Source organism: Acanthochromis polyacanthus, chromosome 7 (genome assembly GCF_021347895.1).
Source record: "Acanthochromis polyacanthus isolate Apoly-LR-REF ecotype Palm Island chromosome 7, KAUST_Apoly_ChrSc, whole genome shotgun sequence".
Lineage (NCBI taxonomy): Eukaryota > Metazoa > Chordata > Actinopteri > Pomacentridae > Acanthochromis > Acanthochromis polyacanthus.
Genome location: NC_067119.1, coordinates 6,065,994 through 6,086,059, shown reverse-complemented (window position 1 = coordinate 6,086,059; position 20,066 = coordinate 6,065,994). Strand labels below are relative to the sequence as shown.

The 20,066-nt window shown below is 36.8% G+C and overlaps 1 protein-coding gene across 1 annotated transcript in view; it reads left to right on the top strand.

The window, feature by feature from the left end:
- Window positions 1-20,066, top strand: part of slc39a14 (solute carrier family 39 member 14) — a 50,894-nt gene that overhangs the window by 1,573 nt on the left and 29,255 nt on the right. Inside the window, exons 2-3 of the mRNA XM_051950937.1 lie at window positions 13,528-13,713; window positions 17,872-18,206. Coding sequence (XP_051806897.1) covers window positions 17,901-18,206 — 306 coding nt within the window. The 5' untranslated portion in view covers window positions 13,528-13,713; window positions 17,872-17,900. The remainder of the gene's footprint in view (window positions 1-13,527; window positions 13,714-17,871; window positions 18,207-20,066) is intronic.

Genomic DNA, 20,066 nt, shown 5'->3' with positions numbered 1-20,066 from the left:
GACAGTAAACTGAATATGTTTGAGTTGTGGACCAAACAGAACACTTTTTGGATGTCATGTTTGGCTTTGGGAAACATTCATCAGCATTTTACCATCATTTTATCTCTCTCGCTTCCTCAAAACTCGACAATAAATGGTCACACTAGTCTCACATCTGGTTTATAGATGTGTATCATCTCCTGACAGCCTAACCCTCATCAAACATTATCAACACTGTTACTGTCTGCAGCTGGCAAGAAAATATAGTGCATATAGCTGGAAAAACCCGGAATACCTATGAAATTTGAAGATACTTTTTTCCCAGGCTGTGAACAAAGATTATATTTTTTGATAAATGTCTATTTTTTCAAATCATGAAATGTAGTAGCAGCTGCAACAGTCGTAAAACTTTCCAGATAAACTATTGTCAAACAAAAAGCCCTATCTATAGTGAAATTATGGTGCTTAGTTTTGACTCCACGTGCTATTTTGACTTTTTGTGCATAGAAATTAGATCTGTTAGCAAAGCATTCTCTTGTGAAATTGTTTTATATTCTTGGAGAAGTCATTGTACAGTCATGATGGGGGGTTTTGTGAACACTGAGCAACAATATAGCAAAAAAGAAATGATTTTGAACACTCAAACACTCAAAAATACACATTTTCAGTTAAATTAGTCTTGCATTAACCTTTTAATAAGTATTAAATAATAACTATTAAATAATAATATGTTGTAAGCGTTCTTTTGACTCCATATATTCATATTGTCTTGGTTAATTAAGTAAAACTGCAGCTGTCGAGTTAAACTGGAAAAGAAATAATACCCATCGCTTCCAGATCATGCTTAGGTGTCGAGTTTACTTCAGTGCATCTGCTATGTGGCTTCCTACTTGTGGATTACTGACCTCTACGCTGGCCTCCGGGTAAAAGTGAGGGGTTGTTCCTGTCCAAGTCATATAATATACACAGCCTCTAATTTTATAGTGGAAGCTCCTTTGTTGTAAACCAAGGATGACTGGAGCGCGGTGACAATGCACTCGGTGAACCGGCGTCGTGCCCACAGTCATCGCTCTCTCATCTAATGACGGGCTCGGTTGATGATAACAGCCTGAGGACTGGGCGAAACAGTAATTAGGGGCTTTGGGCAAAGGTTGATGAGTCCGTGCACGGCTTAACCTTGTGTTCACACCGGTGGTATATAAAGTGACCCGGGTTGAGAAGAGTTGAGCGGGCAGACAAGAGAGGACAAGCTAGACTCTGCTTTGAGGAGCCAACTGCCTGGAAGTAAGAAGGATTTACCGAGGAGCAGGTGCTGTTTGTGTGTCTGCGTTCACAAAAGGTACCGTTTGCTCTGTACTTCAGAATTCAGAGTTTGTTCTGTTTTAAAAGCAGCACAGGAAAAATCTGAGAGAGGCATTGATTTGATGCCACCGTGGGTTCTGGCAGCTTGATTATATTTACATTTTTGCTCAAGACCAAGCAATAAATCAATAAATAACCTGCGGATTAATTCGTAATGAATCCTGATTTGCAGTCCTCCAACAGATCTAGAGCCACAATTTCATATCAATGAGGTTTTTTCAACGTTATGCTGTGCATTTTGATTAATTTAATGGTTGTGTAAGATGCTGTAGACTTGCACCAGTATTTTTATTGCAGCTAAATTGGATAATTAAATAATCAGATGAGTGGATTAAACGAAAAGCATTGAAGACAATTGTTCGAAGGTTAAACATAACTTACTTTCATCTTTAATTAATGCAGATATAAAGGATTCATTGTGTCTGTATTGTGAATCATTGTGTGTTTTTTTTTACAGCTTAAATGTTTTGTCTACACAGATGAGCCACATTTAAGCCACTTAAGTAAATCACAGTGAGGATCTTATTACAAAAGATGTCTCAAGCAGCAAGTCAGTTCTTGAAGTAGATGTGTAGGAAGCAGGGAAAATTGGCAAGTTTTTTATTGTGATGGTGAGACGACAGGGTCAGAGCATCTCCGAAACAGGAGCTTTTGTGGGCTCTTTGTGGTTTGCAGCGGTTAGAATCTTAAAAGTGGTCCAAGGAAGGACAATTGGTGAGTTGGCGACAGGGTGATGGGCACCCAGGGCTGATATTAATGTGTGTGGAGATGTTACTGTAGCACAAACTGCTGAAAACTTTTAACAGTTTGTGTGGATATGTGTAGCTGCAGAGGGGTCTGAGTGTCCATGCTGACTGCTGAAAGTTCTTACAGTGGGTACACGAGCATCAGAACTGCATCATTTAGAATAATTATTTTATGTAATATGCACAGCCGGATGTGTTGTATACCTAAGGAGGGATGGCAGCAGGATGCATGATTAGAAGAAGGCAAGGCAAGTTTATTTCTACAGTACAGTTCATACACACGGTGCTTTACAATAGCAAAGAAATACATTCAGAAAAATGATTTAAAGGCAGACATACTTTCTTAAATGTATGTCTAGGACTTATGTTTCCAACACCAGAATCACCCATCAGGAGCAGTTTGAATAAGTAGTCATTTGGGATTCATCGTCGACTACAGGGTAGAAACTGTCGTTAGGGTGACTGGAGGTCGACGTGGATGAATCTTCAAACTGTCCTCATAGTCAAGAAAGGACTTTTTTTGGGAACTGGGAATAAAGCATAAAAATAGACATTAGATCATAAAAATACATTAAAAGACAAGAAAACAGACTGAGCATCGTAGAGAAAGCTGCAGTAAACAATTTTTCAGGCCTGATTTAAAAGAGGGTACAGGAAGTTTGTTCCACAGGTGAGGAGCATAACGGCTGAATGCTGCTTCACTGTTTTTGGTTCTTTTTCTGGGAACAAACAAAAACCCTGTCCCCGATGACCTGAGGGATCTGGATGCTTCATATAGAGATAATAAGTCCAGGATAGATTTTGATTCAAGGCCATTCAGTGCTTGTATGATTTTGAACTCCATCCTTTGACCAACAGGAAGCCAGTGTTGTGATTTGAGGACCGTTGTGATGTGGTCCAGTTTCCTGGTGTTAGTTAGGACTCTGGATCTGCTACAGCTGATTGATTAGATAAATAAATGGATTAAAACACATTTAAAAGGCATTTTCCACTACATGCATAGCAAGACAAGATACTTGGAAGGTTACAATAAGACTTGCTCTGTGAGAAAGTTGAAGAAAACGTGATTTTTTGTGATTATAGATTTACTGACTGAAGAAAACTTTTATTTTCATGTTGTCGCTAAGAATTGAATAACAAGTGCGAGAGGTTGTTGCAGCTGCTTGATTGATATCTTGTAGGAGAAGTAGTGTGATGCTTCAGTCAGAGTTTTGTAGGGAAAACTTTGGTTCTGCTTTCATGTGGATGTTACTTTGTGTTGCACTGATGTGGACCACAAACACTCTTTCATGGCAGTAGTGTTTCCTGAAGGCAGTGGCATTTTCAGCAGGATAACTTCCCCCGTGACACTGCAAAAATTACTCAAGAATGGTGGGTGTGATGAGCTGGAGATACAAGTCTGATCCATGGAGGTCCCACCTTGCAATTTCCCGGTCTTAAAGGATCTGCTGCTAACATCTTGGCATCTGAAGCAAAAAGCACTTTACACTGTGTAATTTTGGTGGTTAATTATGACACCGCATGTGATTCTAGCTTTTCATGTAGAGACATTAAAGTTCTTTTATCGTGAAACTGGTTTAAAGCACCTTCAGAGGTCTGTGGTTTTAATTTTGTTTGGTGTATTTGGCAGTGTGCAGTTCCAGTCCACCAAATTTATTCAAAGACAGTCTAGTTTGTTTAAGGTCCAGGTTGCTAAGACTCAATGTTAGAGTAATGTGAGCTAAGATGTAGATCTGTCCACAAAAGAACGACCTGAATTCTGTGCATCACCCTGAGAACCTTTATATAAACAAGTACGTATTTTTGTTTCTGCAGGATAGAAATAAATGAGCGCGGCTGGTCTTGGGAATATTTTTAGACAGGTATGAGAAGTCAAGATTTAACGGCACAGAGTTTCATAAAAGCTTGTTTTTTTGCAAGAAACGTTTAACCACGACTTCTCGCCCACGTTGGTAGTCTGATCTTCAGAGACGTCGAGGTTGAAACACACGTAAGAATATTTTACCGGCAGCTGGAAACAGGATGCAGGCTTTCGTTTTTAAGAGCTGACGTTTGGGATGAGATAAATTTCTATCAGCTCTTTTATCAGCTTTGATTGAGTTTGTTGTTCCTGCTGTGGAATTTTGCAGTGCCGATAACTGGAATTTCCATTTGCTTGATTATTCACATGTTGACTTAACCCTCGTGTTGCCCTGCGGGTCAAAATTGACCCGGTTTAAAATTTGAAAATGTGGAAAAAAAATATTTTCACAGTGAAACTTCTGATATCCACATGTTCAACATTTTTACAAATTTTTACATCAAGATTTTTACTCCTTTTTTGAAAATATTTACAAGAATTTTCTTGCCAAATTTGTGGGATTTAAAAAAAAAAACTTTTAAGGGAAACTTTTAAGGAATTATTGGAAATTTCTTCCTGAAAGTTTTGCAAATTTTCAGAAATTTTGGGATTTTTTTTGCTGATTTTTTTAAAAAAAATTTTCAAACAAGGAAACAACATTTTTTGGTGCCTGTAAATGAGGACAACAGGAGGGTTAAATGTGTCGTGGATTTGGGCTGGTCATGGTTTGTTTGGTGACAACTGGAGGCATTACATCATGTGCAGCTCGTCATTCTTTCCATTTGTCTTTCTGGTTGGTATTCAGACCAGCAAACAGATAAATAGTCCTGCTGGTAAAAGCCTCGGCCTGAACTCCGATTAGTCCTGTGACTGATTACGGATTTTATTTCTCCTCTCTCAGCTGGTGAAGTTGATGATGACAAGGGAAATTTCTCACTGAGCTGTGTTTACACTTGGGTGCAAGAGCTGTGAGATATGACAGTAGGGCTGATAATTATTAACCCTGTCAACCCTAACACACAACAGCAGGTTTGAAAGGCATGTTATCTCTAAAAGAAGAGTTTGATATATATTATTTAGTACACAGTTTGTCTATCAGAGCCACAAACTGCAGAAACAGAATAAAATTGTTGGATTTTCCACTTTGTCTGACTGTCCAGGATGAAAAGTGTGAGCTTAAAATTGTGACGTTTCATCAACATCACTTTATTCTACAGGTCACATTTGCACATGTAAAGAACAAAAGGTTTCACTGATGAGAAAAATACTGCTGGTTTTTGTTTCTTATCAACAGTTGTCTATTCTAGGCTGCCGTGGGTGCACATCAGCAGCGAAATAAAAGCACCCATAAACTGCTTGGGCTTCAGAGGGTTAATATTTGGTCGCAGGATGAACCCAAATCAGTACATGGTGCTCATTTACTCTCTCCCAGTGCTCATATAGCCTGGTGACAATGACGACAACAGCGACAATAGGTACACAAGCATCAGAACTGCACCCTTTAGCATACTCCTTTAACATGGTGTCCACAGCCAGGTGTGTTGTAGACCTAAGGAGGGATGGCAGCAGGATGCATGATTGGAAGAGGGTGAGCCAGCCGAAGGAGTGTGATGCTTTGGACGGTGTTTGCTGGGAAACCTTTGTTCCTGCGTTAATGTGGATGTTACTTTGCATTGCACTGATGTAGACCACAAACACTCCTTCATGGTGGTAGTGTTTCCTGAAAGTAGTGGCATTTTCAGCAGCCCTGTGACACTGCAGAAACTGCTCAAGAATGGTGGGTGTGATGTGCTGGAGAAACAAGTCTGATCCATGGAGGTCCCACATTGCAATTTCCAGGTTTTAAAGGATCTTCTGCTAAGATATTGGCATCTGAAGCAAACAGCTGTGTAATTTTGATGGCTAATTTTGACACCTCATTCGATTGTAACTTTTCAACAGCAGCGATTTGTGATTGTTTACCGCTTCCGTCTTTGTTCGACTACTTTGTCACCTGGTTGGGCTGATTCTTTTTCTTATCTAGTCGGACAAAGTTGTACACACAAAGAGTGACTTTCTAAAACAGAGAAAGATTTGAAGGGATGACCGGAGCAGAATCAGCTGCATGCCAGTTGGGATTGGAGTTCACCCGACTGTGACTAAACATGTTCCCACCCTGCTTTTCCCTCCTTTTCTCCCCAGCTGCCACTTCTGTCCTGTAAACCTCATTTTTAACATCACGGCGGAGGCCTTCACTCTCTGCTGCAGACTGCCCGTCTGCTCCATCACTCTTTATCTCAACAGCTGCAAATAGGCCTTGGATTCAAATTGTACACACACTCACCGCTAAAACAGTGACTCTGTTTGTGAGTTAGTGTGCACTGACATGACACCGACCGGACGCGGTGACATTTAGAAACACTGTTTTGATTGGATTTTGGCCCGTGAAGAATGCCTTTGCTTCCTCAGTGTTTATTGCAGCTCATCTGTTTGGACCTGTAGTTGGTCCGGAGCAAAAACAGGACTCACTTTGGTGCGTGTTTATATTTAGTATCTGTACCAAGTTATTATCACAGAAGTCACAGAAGCAGTTTGACAGGCAGCAGTTTAAACAGCTATTCTTATTCTGTGCGGTTGTCTTGCTGCATACCAGCCATCGGGACAAGTCCAACCAAGGATGGATTTTCTTGATTTTTCAATTAGACTTTTGAAAGTTTATTTTGAACATTTCAACATACAAAGAAAACAACAGCAAAAGACAGTGAAATAACTTGCTCATAAAGGAGTGGGAATAAGTAAAAACTTATCTAATCCCATCTCTTATTACACAAATGATTTTAAATCTATTCTTCCTGCTTCTTCAAAATGCTACCATTTATAAACAGCAATAATAATAATAACAATAATAATGACAATAATAATAATAATGGACAATATTTATAATAATATACACTTATATTTCCATCTATATTTATACAAAGGGACAAAGATAAAAGGAGCTAACAATAGCACAACACAACAGAATGAAAAGATAAAACACAACTTATAATATGCTTAAATAAAGAAATTATTAAAGAAATAAATGATTATTTACAGTAACCTGTGCACACCCAGTGATTGTCACTTCATCTCTGTATTCTGTGAAAACATTATCTTTATATTTTGTTTGTATTTTGTTTGTGTTTGTATGTAATAAACACAGATGGCTGATATTTGACTTTTACTATAAAAACGTATCCAAAAGTTTCAAACAGCAACAAAAGTCTAGCTTGCAAAAATGCATCCATTTTTGATGTTTCAGTGTTACACCATCATCTTACAAAACTTTTATTTTGTGTACTGATGAAGGTTTATATCTTTTAGGTACATTCATCCCTCTCCTACACACTTGTCTCATGAGATATATGTGCAAAGATTTCTTTTGTCTAATATAAACACTTCAGCTCTGACATTGCATGATGATAAAATTGTGATAAATTAAACCGGATATTCAACATTTGCTGGAAAATGTAAAGTGGATTTGAACCGATGAACACAACTGTCAAAAGATTATTTTTATCACCAATGAATCTGAAAGCATTGTGTGGAAAAAATAGACATCTAAATGTCCGTGGTTTCTTCCTCAAATTGCATGGTTTGACTGTCCAGCTGTGTAAAACTCCAGATATTCAAATATGTGACAAAGAAATGCTGCAAATCATCTAATTTGTGAATCTTGTGGAGGTTTAAGAATTGATTCAGCTACAGTTTTGGGAACAGATGCAAGAAAAACACTCAATGTGTGAATGAAAATCTTCACGATTAATCTCTTATTTAATTTTTTGCTCTGCTTGGTATCAAAAATGGAAACAAACAAAACTAAAAGCAGGCAGGAGCCTCAGATAATCACAATATCAGCCTTTATCTCTTGTTGATGGAAATAAATCTGTGATAGGAATTTCTTGTACCATGTTTACAAATGACAACTACAGCTGTTACTGACCTAATATCTTGGATTCACTACATTTACTCTTTATTTGACTCTCAACAATTGTCAAAAAAGTCATGTTCTTTGTATGCGAAAAACTACTTTGCAGTTGAGATTGGATAGTTTAAATATTTTCCTTTCTTTTAATGATTTATGTTCTCAATATTTGTCTTTAACATTCATTTTAAAGTGTGTGAATGGATATTTTCTGTCCTTTAACCCTCCTGTTGTCCTCATTTACAGGCACTAAAAATATTGTTTCCTTATCTAAAAAAAACCCCAAAAAATTCAGCCAAAAAATTCCCCAAATTTCTAAAAATTTGCAAAACCTTCAGGAAGAAAATTCCAATAATTCCTTAAAAATTTCCCTTCCAAGTTTTATTTTTAAAAATTCCCCAAATTTGGCAAGAAAAGTCTTGTAAATGTTTTCAAAAAATGAGTAAAAATCTTCCAAAAAAATCCTAAAATTATCTAAAGTGATTCCATATATATCAGCAAAACTTCTTCTTCTTTTCTTTAAGAACATTCACAAAAAAAATCAACCAAATCCAGTGAAATTCACTGGATTTTGGTTGATTTTTTTGTGTGAATGTTCTTAAGAAACATTTTTACCATTTCTTTTTTTTTCCACCAAAAAATGTTCAGAGATTTCCCAAAAATGTTGAAAATGTGGACATCAGGAGTTTCACTGTGAGTATATATATATATTTTCCACATTTTCAAACTTTAAAACGAGTCAATTTTGACCCGCAGGACGACACGAGGGTTAAACTCTCCCTAAAGCTTTAACGTAGTGTATTAGATTTGATAGTTGATAGAGTTCAGGTCCAAAACACAGTTAATGGAGTGACACTTGTAATTCATTAACTCTTTGGCAGCGTACTTGTGCTTCATGTTGTAATGACAGCAAACAATGGTAGTTTAAATGATCCTTGCTCAGACCTCACATAAACCCTGTCGTTTCCCAGTTCAGATTGTTATCACTCCTTTATCGCATTCGTCTCGGTTGTTAGCGCTCATTTATTTAACATCACCAATATAATGCCGTGCTTTTACTCTGGCACTTGTGCTCTGTGTGCGTAGTCACATGTCAGGCTGTAAAATCGTCGTGTACGAATTAAGAACACTGATGTTTGTCTCCGGTACGCCTCTCTTTGTTTATTACTCTTGTGCCGTCACTCCCAGCTATTCCCCGGCACACCTTGGTCTCTCTAATGAAAAATAAATGTGGAAGAGGACCGAGATATCGTTTTACTTCTGGCAGTTTTCCTGGCTGTCGGAGTGAGAAGGCCAGGCCTTATCATTGTATGTTTATCCACCTGAGAAACTCCTGGGCAGTACAGGTTGCAGCATCAAGGAGGATTGGGTGTTAAAATGCTTGGTTTGAGAGCATAAGGATTAAAGCTTTCTTTTTATGTAACCGGTTATATCTCACTGAAATGAAAATGGCCAAGACATTAGCATAAAATATAGCTGAAAGTATAATATAATGAGTCAGACAAAATATTGTATAATACCAATACCACTACTCAATTTAATTTAACATCCTTGGTTGTGTTAAGCCTTGACTGGCAATGAAAGTCAGTGGAATGAATCTACAGCTTTGTCCACACAGGTATTTTGGTCATTGATTTAACTTCTAAAAGTCCTTTGTGTAGAAGTTTCACATTTAAAACTAATTTTTCCCTGGAAATAGCTCATTTCTGCCTTAAAATTACTTAGATGTAACCTGGTATGAAGACGAATAATGACATAGAAAGTCAGGTTGTTTAGGTTTGATATGAATGAAACTCTGAAATGTCTGAATCTGTATTTTTGAGACAAGGTGGAAACCATGGTGTTGACTGCATATTTTGCTTATAATGTCTATTTCAGCGTATAAAACACTGCATACATGTTAACAAGGTTAAAAGGTCCTAGAAATGTTGCTTTTTTTGTTTTATTTTCCATTTTCATCCAGTAGTTTGAGGTTCTAAAGATGTTTTGGAAAACATCTTCCAGGTGGATAATATTCAGAAAGAGAATTTTTAGCTTGTGCCTTGACAAAAAAAAAAAAAAAAAAAAAAAAATCAACCAAAAAGATGAGATTTTTGATTGAAGAGGTTGTTTTGTGAATGTTCTTAAGAAACCTTTTTAATATTTTTTCCACCAAAAAATGTTCAAAGATTTCCCAAAAATGTTGAAAATGTGAACATCAGAAGTTTCACTGTGAAAGTATATATTTTTTCCCACATTTTCAAACTTTAAAACGGGTCGATTTGACCCGCAGGACGACACGAGGGTTAATGCAATGTACATGCAAATGTATGGGGTGTCCGATAACTTTTTTCCACCGCTGTATATTCAACTATATGCTGAATTATCACCCAGTGCCTGAATTATGTGTTTTCCTTTACATAGATAAAGAGATTTCCAACATGAAATGTGCAGAAAAGACAACAATTAGTGCAAAAAAAGTCAGTAAAATACAGGAAATTAAGTGTTTGATGCTCAAAGACCCTCTGACTTATGTATCCTCTTCAATATTGAAATGAAATCTATACCAACAGTGGATGGGATATTTGATTTTTCATCTTTTAGAATAAGAAACAGGAAAAACTCTTCTAAAAATAATACCTGTACACATGTAGCCACGGTCTAGATTTGGCTTATACTAAATGTTCAGGATATTTATGTCAGCGTGATAATGTTTCTTTGATTTGTTGAGAATTTAGGTCCTCAGAATAAAGCCAAAAATATGCACATTTGGTGTAAAAATGACCCCTCAGGTCAACTAATCTACAATTTCACAGCACACTTTGCTATCCAGGTGTGATCATATGGCACTAAGGGAGCTTTTACTTCACATTTTCCACTGAAGCTTTTTATTATCTGCTGTGTTTTCCCAGAACATGTTGACAGCTTTATATTGCGTCATGCAAATAAAACAGCAAAACCTGCACTTAAAAAAGCCAGCCAAGGTAAATGCTTGTTATTTTCACTTGATTATCTGCAGATTAACTAATTATTTCAACAATTAACAGCATCACTCAGCAGTAAGGAGGCCAAGTTTCAGAGCTCCAGCTGTTAGGAGGGTTGTATAAGAGCGAACGCCGTGAAAACATGATAAAAAAAAAACAGCTAAAGAGGTGTAAGAAGTAGTTTTTTACTATTTTCTGTTCCCTGTTTCCTCTCGCTTCAGCATAAGGCCTCATTAGACCAAGTGGAGGAGGAATATTTGGGAGGGAGGGTTTAATTCACCGGGGAGAAGGTGACTTATTGAAGAGGAGAGCCTTCTCTTCACCTCCTCAGCTTGGAGACTTCTGCAGAGAGAAATGAAAGGAAAAGGCTGGTGGCTGAACACAAATTAGTCAGAGACAGCAGGACAGTGGAAGATTTATTTTATATCAGGGGATGTTAGCTGCACGTGATCATTAATGTAAATGAAAGCTAAGCGCTTTGCTCAAGGGCATCTTGGCGCAATACGTAAAAAGAGAGGAGGATGTATCTTATTTATTTGGACTCCCTTAGACTGTTTGAGGCAAGAAATTTTATGCCCATGAGTTGCTGTTTTTCAGCCTGAAAACTTAATCATATTGACTGCTAGTGTGCTGTTTTCTTCTGCAGCAGCTGGTATGGATGTTTTGCAGCTGCAGTATTTCCCCTATTTGAGTTTTTCTGCCACATTTTTACTCACTGGGCTCATTTTTCACTGAACCTTCATGAAAACTATGGCTAGAAGGAGAGAGATAACTCGTCTTCTGTGCAGTGTGACACGCTCAAAATGGCACAAAACATAAAAAAAAAACCAAGCTAAAGTTGATTTTTTTAAAAAAAATTTGTGTTACAAAAATTGGCAGAAAATCTTTTGTTTGATATTTGTGTTTTATTTGCTTGAATCAAAAGTTTTTATTTATATTTTGAATGAGTTTCATGATGTTTAAAATTAAAGTTTTCAAACACATGCATTAGCCCGGGGGGTTTTATTCCAATAATCAAATTGGTTGGTACTTGTCAGAATTGGTTTCTAGTTTTATTACAACCAAATGCTTTAGTGGTAAAATGTTAAACACATTCTTAGAAGATGCAGTGAATGCTTTTATATGAAGATCTGTGGGGTGTAATTTCTGGTATTTGACAAGTAATAATGAGAGATTATTTACATCTTATTTTAGTTTTACAAGAATCATTTATGACTCATTTCTGTTTTTCAGTTGGAAAAAGTTGCGCCTCTACATATTTTGGATATTTTACGACTTAGATTTTTATTTGTTTAGATACTTGTGTCCTATTTGTTCCGTTTAAACACAACCTGAAGTCCAGCAAAAAAGTTTCTGAATTTTTTTCACATGAATATTTGGTTGTAGCTCAGCTCCTCATGGATCTTGGTTGTACCAAAGAGTGCAGTTTTTTTTTTTTCCAGAAAATTCTTTATAAATTTAATAATTTGCAGATCAAAGCTCTAAGATTAGGAAGAGAGATTTACTTTTGTTTCTACTATTAAGAAGAACAAACACTAGCTTAAGTGGTTTAAATACTTATTTTGGGCTTTTTTTAAAAAAAAATATGGTGGAAAATAATGTAATTTTGATGAAATATCAAGATTTTTATGTTCAGATTTGTCAAATTTTCCTTGCATATCACATAGATTAGTTCAAAGACTGTCTGAAAGTTGAAATTCTGATTATTACTCCGTTAAGGAACCCAACTGAGTTGTGTGATAACCGGCATATGTATGTATGTATGTCTGTCTGTCTGTCTGTCTGTCTGTCTGTCTGTCTGTCTGTCTGTCTGTCTGTCTGTCTGTCTGTCTGTCTGTCTGTGTGCAACATGACTCAAAAACAGACTTGAATGAAATTTTCATTGAAGTTCAGAAATGAGACAAGGACCAAGTGATTAGACTTTGGCAGTGATGCAGCTCATAGTCTGGATCCACGGATTTGTTAAAGATTTCTGTATCATTGTGAGATAGCAGCATGGCGTCCATGACAACAAGTAAGCACTACATCAGCTGCCTGCTGTTGATCACATGATTGTGATCCTACTACAAATCCACTGCTGTGGACTTCTCAGGACTTATCCATTGGAAATGATACAAGGAACAACTAGTTGTGGGGGTGTTTCTGAGTCCCATCAATTCCCGTCGCCCGCTACATATTTAGCTCACGTGATTTGGTATCCATACATAACGTGCACATGCATAACACGCCTGTGCTCAGCACAAGGTAATTTTTTATTAAAGATTTCATCCGTCAGAAATGATACGACTGAGCAGCCTTGGTGGAGTATTGCGCTGTCTGAGTGCTTTTCTTGTTCTTTCTGTTCTTTCAGTTTCTGGCTCTGATAAATTATGTGATTTTTGATATTTTTGAAAGATAAAATGCCTTTCAAAACCAGTGGCAGGTTTTAGGTTTCAGAAAATTGCGCAACTAAAAATGAATCAATAGGGAAATGACATTATCTGGCTTTGGCTCAACATTTGACTTTGTGGCACGAGTGTCACGTTGAAATAGAAAGCAAAATCAATGCGGAAAAGTTCCCGCAGGCAGCTGCCATTTCAGGTTTCCCCTCTTCCTCACTGCCTCTTTTCTTCTCGTCTACCTTTTTCCTGTTTCTTTCTTCCTCACCGGTGACTCGTAACCTCCATTTTATCTGTCTCTCTCTTTCATCCACAGTCCACTGCACTCCTGAGAAGCCTTGCCGCTCTCCTCAGGCGTTTCTTCCTCCTCGCTGGCCGATCCCTTGACTCCAACTCCCAGATAACCTGTGGGCATCACTCTGTACGCTCGGAAGCTCGGTGGCCGACGGACTGAATCGGGTGCTTTACGCACCGCCTGTCATTAGAGGCTCTGTAGGAAAAGGTAAGCGTTTCTTTACCCAAAATGAATGGGTCTGTTTATTCAGCCCTGCAGTGTGCACCGACATGAATCGCTGCTCTGTGTGTGAGGGTCGGGAACATTACAGTTTGCCCTGTGTGTGGTTCGTGCACGAGAAAAATGTGTGTCAGAGATGGAAAAAGTGGATGATTTTGTGTAGCTGAAATGCTTACATAATATATTCCCTCTCGTGCTGAAATATTTTAGTGTGTGTTCAGTGACAAGAACAGAGAAATTGCAAGCTTCACAGTTGGTTAGTGCTTTTTTTTTTTTTTTTTTTTTTTTTACAGTGGTGCAATTTTCTGTAATTGTCTGTAATTGGTCGGTCTGTTTAGTCCCACTGGATTCCTGTTTCCTGTCTGTGCTTTGCGCTACAGTGGCCCTTTGTGTTTACTTGGTGTTTAGTCTTTAATTAGCGGTTACTAAACGACTGGATATTCAGATGCGTAAAGCCAGGGGTGTCAATCTCATTTTAGTTCAGGGGCCACATTCAGCCCAGTTTAATCTCCGGTGGACCAGACCGGTAAAATCAGAGCATATTAACCTATGAATACTCACAACTCTGAATTTTCCCTTTATTTTAGTGCAAAAAAAGTTCATATTTAAGGAATTATCTTTTTACAAAACATTATGAACAACTTCCAATTTGTTAAGAAAAATATATTCAATTTCAACAACATTATGCCTCAGTTTATCAGTTACACATTACAGCGTACAGATCACAGAGTGTCTACAAAGGAACATGACATTTAGTCACGGGTATCAGGAACTGAATGATATAGTGAAAAAACAACAAAAGCAAGACAAAATGTTACAAAAATGAGACACAAAATGAGAAAAACGAGAAACAAAATGACAAAAAATGAGACAACCGACAGGAAACAAAACAAAAAAGAGACAGAAAATTTAGTTTATCAGAGAGTATTCAAAAGTGTTTGTTGGCACCAAATGCTTCATTAAATTTTCAATTTTGTCCCTCATTATTTGCTCAGATATGCCTCAGTTGAACTCAAATTTTTAATCAGTTTTTACTTCTCAAATCATTAAATTTTAAGAACAATTTCTGTTTAATGTCTGAGTTATTACAGAAGTTATTTGTGCAATTTGAGATTGCTGCATCAAAGATTTTCCAAGATAAAGTTGTTTTAAAAGGGCAGTTTGATCCAATCAAACAGTTTCTGCAATGATCATGGGAATCAAAGTCTTTATCACATTAGTAAATTACATTACCACTAAATATACATCAAGGCATGATAAATTCTCACTAAGGCAGTCCTACTATCCCAACAGATCCATGTATTCGGCTATATTATCGTCCTAATGACCTAATAGAGTGATTCTTCCCAAAGAAATGACACAAAACTACATAACAAATCTCCTCCAAACCAGCATTTATCACTTCAAAGTGACGTCTAGCGATAATAAAAAAGCTAATATGCCAGTATTTAAAAAATGTTTTATTTAAAGAATCATTTTTGAAACAACAAAACTTAGTTCTAATTGCTTTCAGTGATCTGTTAATAGTTTGGATTTTGTGGTACAACTTGTCATACCTGCTCAATCAGTTGTGAAAGTTTAAAAAATACTTTTTTTTTTTTTGCAATTTTGTGACCAAGTATTTCTGAACAATATTGTGAGTTTTGTGTGACGTGCAGCTACATGTGGTTCAGATAATATGACTAGATGACTTCTGCACATCAGTTTTTTTGTTAATATGTGCTAAAAGTTGGGACTTTTCATGACAGCTTTCTTTTTTCTTTCATATTTCAGCTCACCCACAAACAGAAATTATTTGATGTACTTCTGCAGTGTTACAGATTCTGAATTAATAACAAATTCTGACTTTTATCTTTCACTGTTCCTGAGATATTGTCATCCAGATACGGCCTCAGATTTCAGTCGGTGCAGACGTGCTGAAAGTGGGTCAATTTAAGAAACAAAAAAAGCTCAGAGAAGACTTAATGTATCAATCTGAAAGTACACAGATACCGTTTAAAATATTCATAGTTTAGGACACAAGAGTTGAGAGCAAATCAGAGCAGAAGGCCCCCGATGATTTGAGATGGAATAACCCTGTTTTTCCTCAAAGATATCTGGAGTTTAATTCTTTTTCACTCAAATCTATTGTGTTCTTGAAGCTTAATATCTGTTTCTGTTGTCTCTGTATTGGTACTTTTCATTTAATCAGAATTTTAGAGGATTTTTAAAAAAATTTTTCCAAATAAAGTTACATTTGCATTTCGATTTTTCCCTGAAATGCATAGTTTGTTCATCTGTGTGTTCCTGAAGCTCTGTAAAAATGTTAAATGTGGTTCTTCTGTCATACTCACATAGATGACTTATGAAATCATTTAAACGCCATACTGTCCACACCCATGTTTACTTCCAAACTCCTTACTGGTATTTGTTAGTTGGCAGGAGCGCTCTTGAGCCTGCCACAGTTATTGCCTAATGTTTTCGAAATACTGCCACGACTTTTATTACCTAAATAATAAAGCAAACACTTTGCTGAGTCTTTGGTAAATTTAATATCGTGTATGATACAGAGAGTCTGTCCAGATTCTCAAAGGATAGGCTCGAATGTAACAGCTTTTATAATGAGCAGAAAATCGTGAATTCCCTTTTGTCGGACGGTATATACATACTTTACCCTGTGATCAGTTTTCCATACCATATCAGAAATGCTGAGCGAAACTTTCCAGAGACAAAAAGCCTTCGAGGGACAGAAACATTTCTCATTAGATGGACCTTTTTAAACTTTGCAACCTGCACTCAAACATGCTGAACTGGTTGAAAATCACTCCATTACCGTGGAATAGTTTTCCCAGAAACAAGAATGCATACACATAGAATGAGAAAATAAACATTTTAGCATAAATAAATGATAACCTAAGAGCTTTCAGTTGAGTTTTACTTTGACAATTGTCGCCTGATTGCGATTATGTGAGCTGACAGCGACCATTTTGCATAATTGTCAGAATTGTTTCCATTCAGCAGTATGAAAACAGTTGGATTAAGCTCACAAAATGTCATATTTTAGTCACAATTTCTACTTTACTTTTTCAAGTTTTGCCTCCCTTTCTCTGCTTTGGTTTAACAGCACCGACTGTTTGTCTTGAGGCACTTCGATGACCATTTGTCATCAATAATAGCATGGATTTAATTGTTAAAGCAAACACATCAGAAAATGCTGAGGTCATATTTTGGTTTTAAGCTAAATAAAAAAGGACATCCCAATAATCAGTGCGATTTCTCGGAATTGAAGCAAAAAGGTGCCGACTGGAGGCCCTAACATCCCTCATCTTGAAGTAGAGGAGGCTTAAAATGAGCAGGAGAAGACACTTTTATCATTAATTGCAATTTTTACAGTTAATAAAGTGCTGCACCTGAAATTTGAGACTTTGTACCAGATCAGGAGACAGTTTGATCCTAAAGGTCTGACTTACTGTTTCTTAACCATGTTTCCTGTTTTCATTCTTCAAATTACAGTAAAATAGTCTTTCAGGGCACCAAAACAAAAACAGTCCTCTAAAATCAATACATCGACTCAAGGTACTGCCTCACTGCATTTTCCAGAACTTTCAACCTCATCTCACCAGAATTCATTTAACCCTCCTGTTGTCTTCATTTACGGGCATCCAAAAATATTGTTTCCTTGTCTGAAAAAATACAAAAATTTAGCAACAAAAATTCCCCAATTTTCTGAAAATTTGCAAAACCTTCAGGAAGAAAATGCCAATAATTCCTTAAAAGTTTCCCTTAAAAGTTTTATTTTTCAAAAATCCACCAAAGTTTGGCAAGAAAATTCTTGTAAATATTTTCAAGAAATGAGTAAAAATCTTCCAAAAATATCCTAAAAATATCTAAAGTGATTACATATATATCAGTAAAACATCAGATTTTTTCTTTAAGAACATTCACATAAAAATCAACCAAAATCCAGCGAATTTTGCTAGATTTTGCCTGATTTTTTTGTGAATGTTGTTAAGAAACATTTTTCACATTTCTTTTTTTCCACCAAAATGTTGAAAACATTTCACGGTGAAAATATATTTTTCCCCCACGTTTTCAAACTTTAAAACGGGCCAGTTTTGACCCGTAGGACGACACAAAGGTTAAATAATTCTTCTTTTTCCTCCACAGATCAGCGTTTTCCATCCACTGAAGAAGCCATGATCATCTGGTCCTCTCATGGCCGTGCTACCGTCAGCCTCCTCCACTCCCAGTCGGTGCTCCTTCTGACCCTGGTGCTGCTGCTCTGCCCGGCGGGCCGAGTGGCGGGTCAGAGTCAGACCCAGTCGCCTGCCCAGGTGCTCCAGGACCTGCTGTCCCGCTACGGAGACAACAGCACCATCTCAGTGCCTCAGCTGCGTGCTCTGCTAGCGGTCCTGAGCCAGGGCGAAAATCAGGAAAAGGACGCCGACAGCAGTACGCCGGAGACGACCACAAGCACACCTCCAAAATCCAACAGCTCCAAGGTGAAAGCAAAAACATTTTCATATCTTGTGTTGGCATTTGAGTCTGTTACGTGCTCTATCGGGGTTGGCAGAGGTTAAAGGTAGTGGGATAACGTGCAAAAGCTTTTTGATCTGGAGAAATTTGTGCTTTTAATCTCTAAAGCAGCTAGTATAATGAAGCCAAATTAGCTGCCAAGATATGTTTTTTTGATGTACGTCGCTCAGAGAACAAAAGGCGTCTGATGCAACCAGCACAACAGGGCTCAGTGTCGAAAGCCAGAGTCCTCCCCTCCTCTCAAAACAAGAAAAAAGACTTATTTCAAAGAACTTTCACCTTGAAAAAAGTGAAACAATCTGCCAGTAGAACAAGTGAAAAATGGCTTGGTAAGATTTCTTGAAATAAGATATGATATTTAGAATGTTGAGATCTTAATATTAGCTGGGAAAACTTATTTTAAGCTCTATTTTACCAGGATTGTCAAGCTTAGGTGTCTTAACCCTCCTGTTGTCCTCGTTTAAGGGCACCAACAATTACTGTTGCCCTGTCTGAAAAAAATCCAAAAATTTAGAAAAACAATTCCCCGAATTTATAAAAATTTTGAAAATCTTCAAGAAGAAAATTCCTTAAAAGTTTCCCTTATTTTTTTAAAAAAAATCCCCAAATTTGGCAAGAAATAAACTTTAAAAAATAAAAAATATAAAAATTGTAAATATTTTCAAAAAATAAATAAGAATCTTCCTAAAAAATTAAAAAAAAAATCTAAAGTGATTATATATCAGTAAAGTTTCAAATATTTTCTTTAAGAACATTCACATAAAAATCGACCAAAATCCAGCCAATTTCAATTGATTTTGGTTGATTTTTTTCCGAAAAAATCAAAAAGAAAACAAAGAAAGAAACATTTTTCTCTTTTTTCCATCAAAAATGTTCAAAAATTTCCCAAAAATGTTGAAAATATAGAAGTTTTCATGGTGAAAATATTTTTTTTTCCCACATTTTCAAACTTTACAACGAGTCAATTTGACCTGCATGACGACACGAGTGTTAAACTGATTTTGAGTTTTCTTGTAAAATTAAACTCTAAACAAGATAATTTCAAGACCATTTGACTTAACAAGATATTTAAGATTCGTTGTCTTAAAACAAGTCCCTCTATCTTGCTGAAATGTCTCTTGTTAAGTGAATTTATCTTAAATCGAGTGGGATGAGACGTTTTGACTAAAAATAAGACAAATAGACGTGGTAAGATTTAGAGTTTTTGCAGTGTGGTAAAACGACTTACCAAACTCTGTTCGATCTGGAGTCCCAGCTCTTCACTGAACACCTGTACACTTGACAGACTGCAAAAACAAAAATAAATTTAAAAATAGATCCAATTATGGCTCTTGTCCAGGTTGTTTTCTCCTGACTAGGTCCTTGCTTGTGTTGTATCTCCTCTCAGATGTGCGTCTGCTAAATTAAATTGTAGAATTGTGGAACTGTAGAGTGGACTCATTCGGTCGTAATCATGACAGGAGTAAAATGTGCCTTTCTGGGATGTTGGCGCCTCATTTTTGCTGCCATTGGTGGTGTTTTTTCACAGTTTTTGTTATTTTGATTCACCTATATTTAGGATCGAGTCCACTTATCCTTGACTCAGACTGTGTTTTTCATTTAAAATAAAGATAATGTAGAGTTTTCAAATTGCTTCTCTGTAGAGAAACTCTTTGTCTTTCCCCTACTTGGCCTGGATTCTACTGGAGAACAGTGATGGGACGATTATTTACACTGGACATGGTGATGCTAGTCTTACAGTCAGCTTTTTCTTTCCTCAACAGACAAGGAGGTTGAATTCCATCTTCATTTAAGATGGTAATTTATTAAGGATGACCGAAATCATA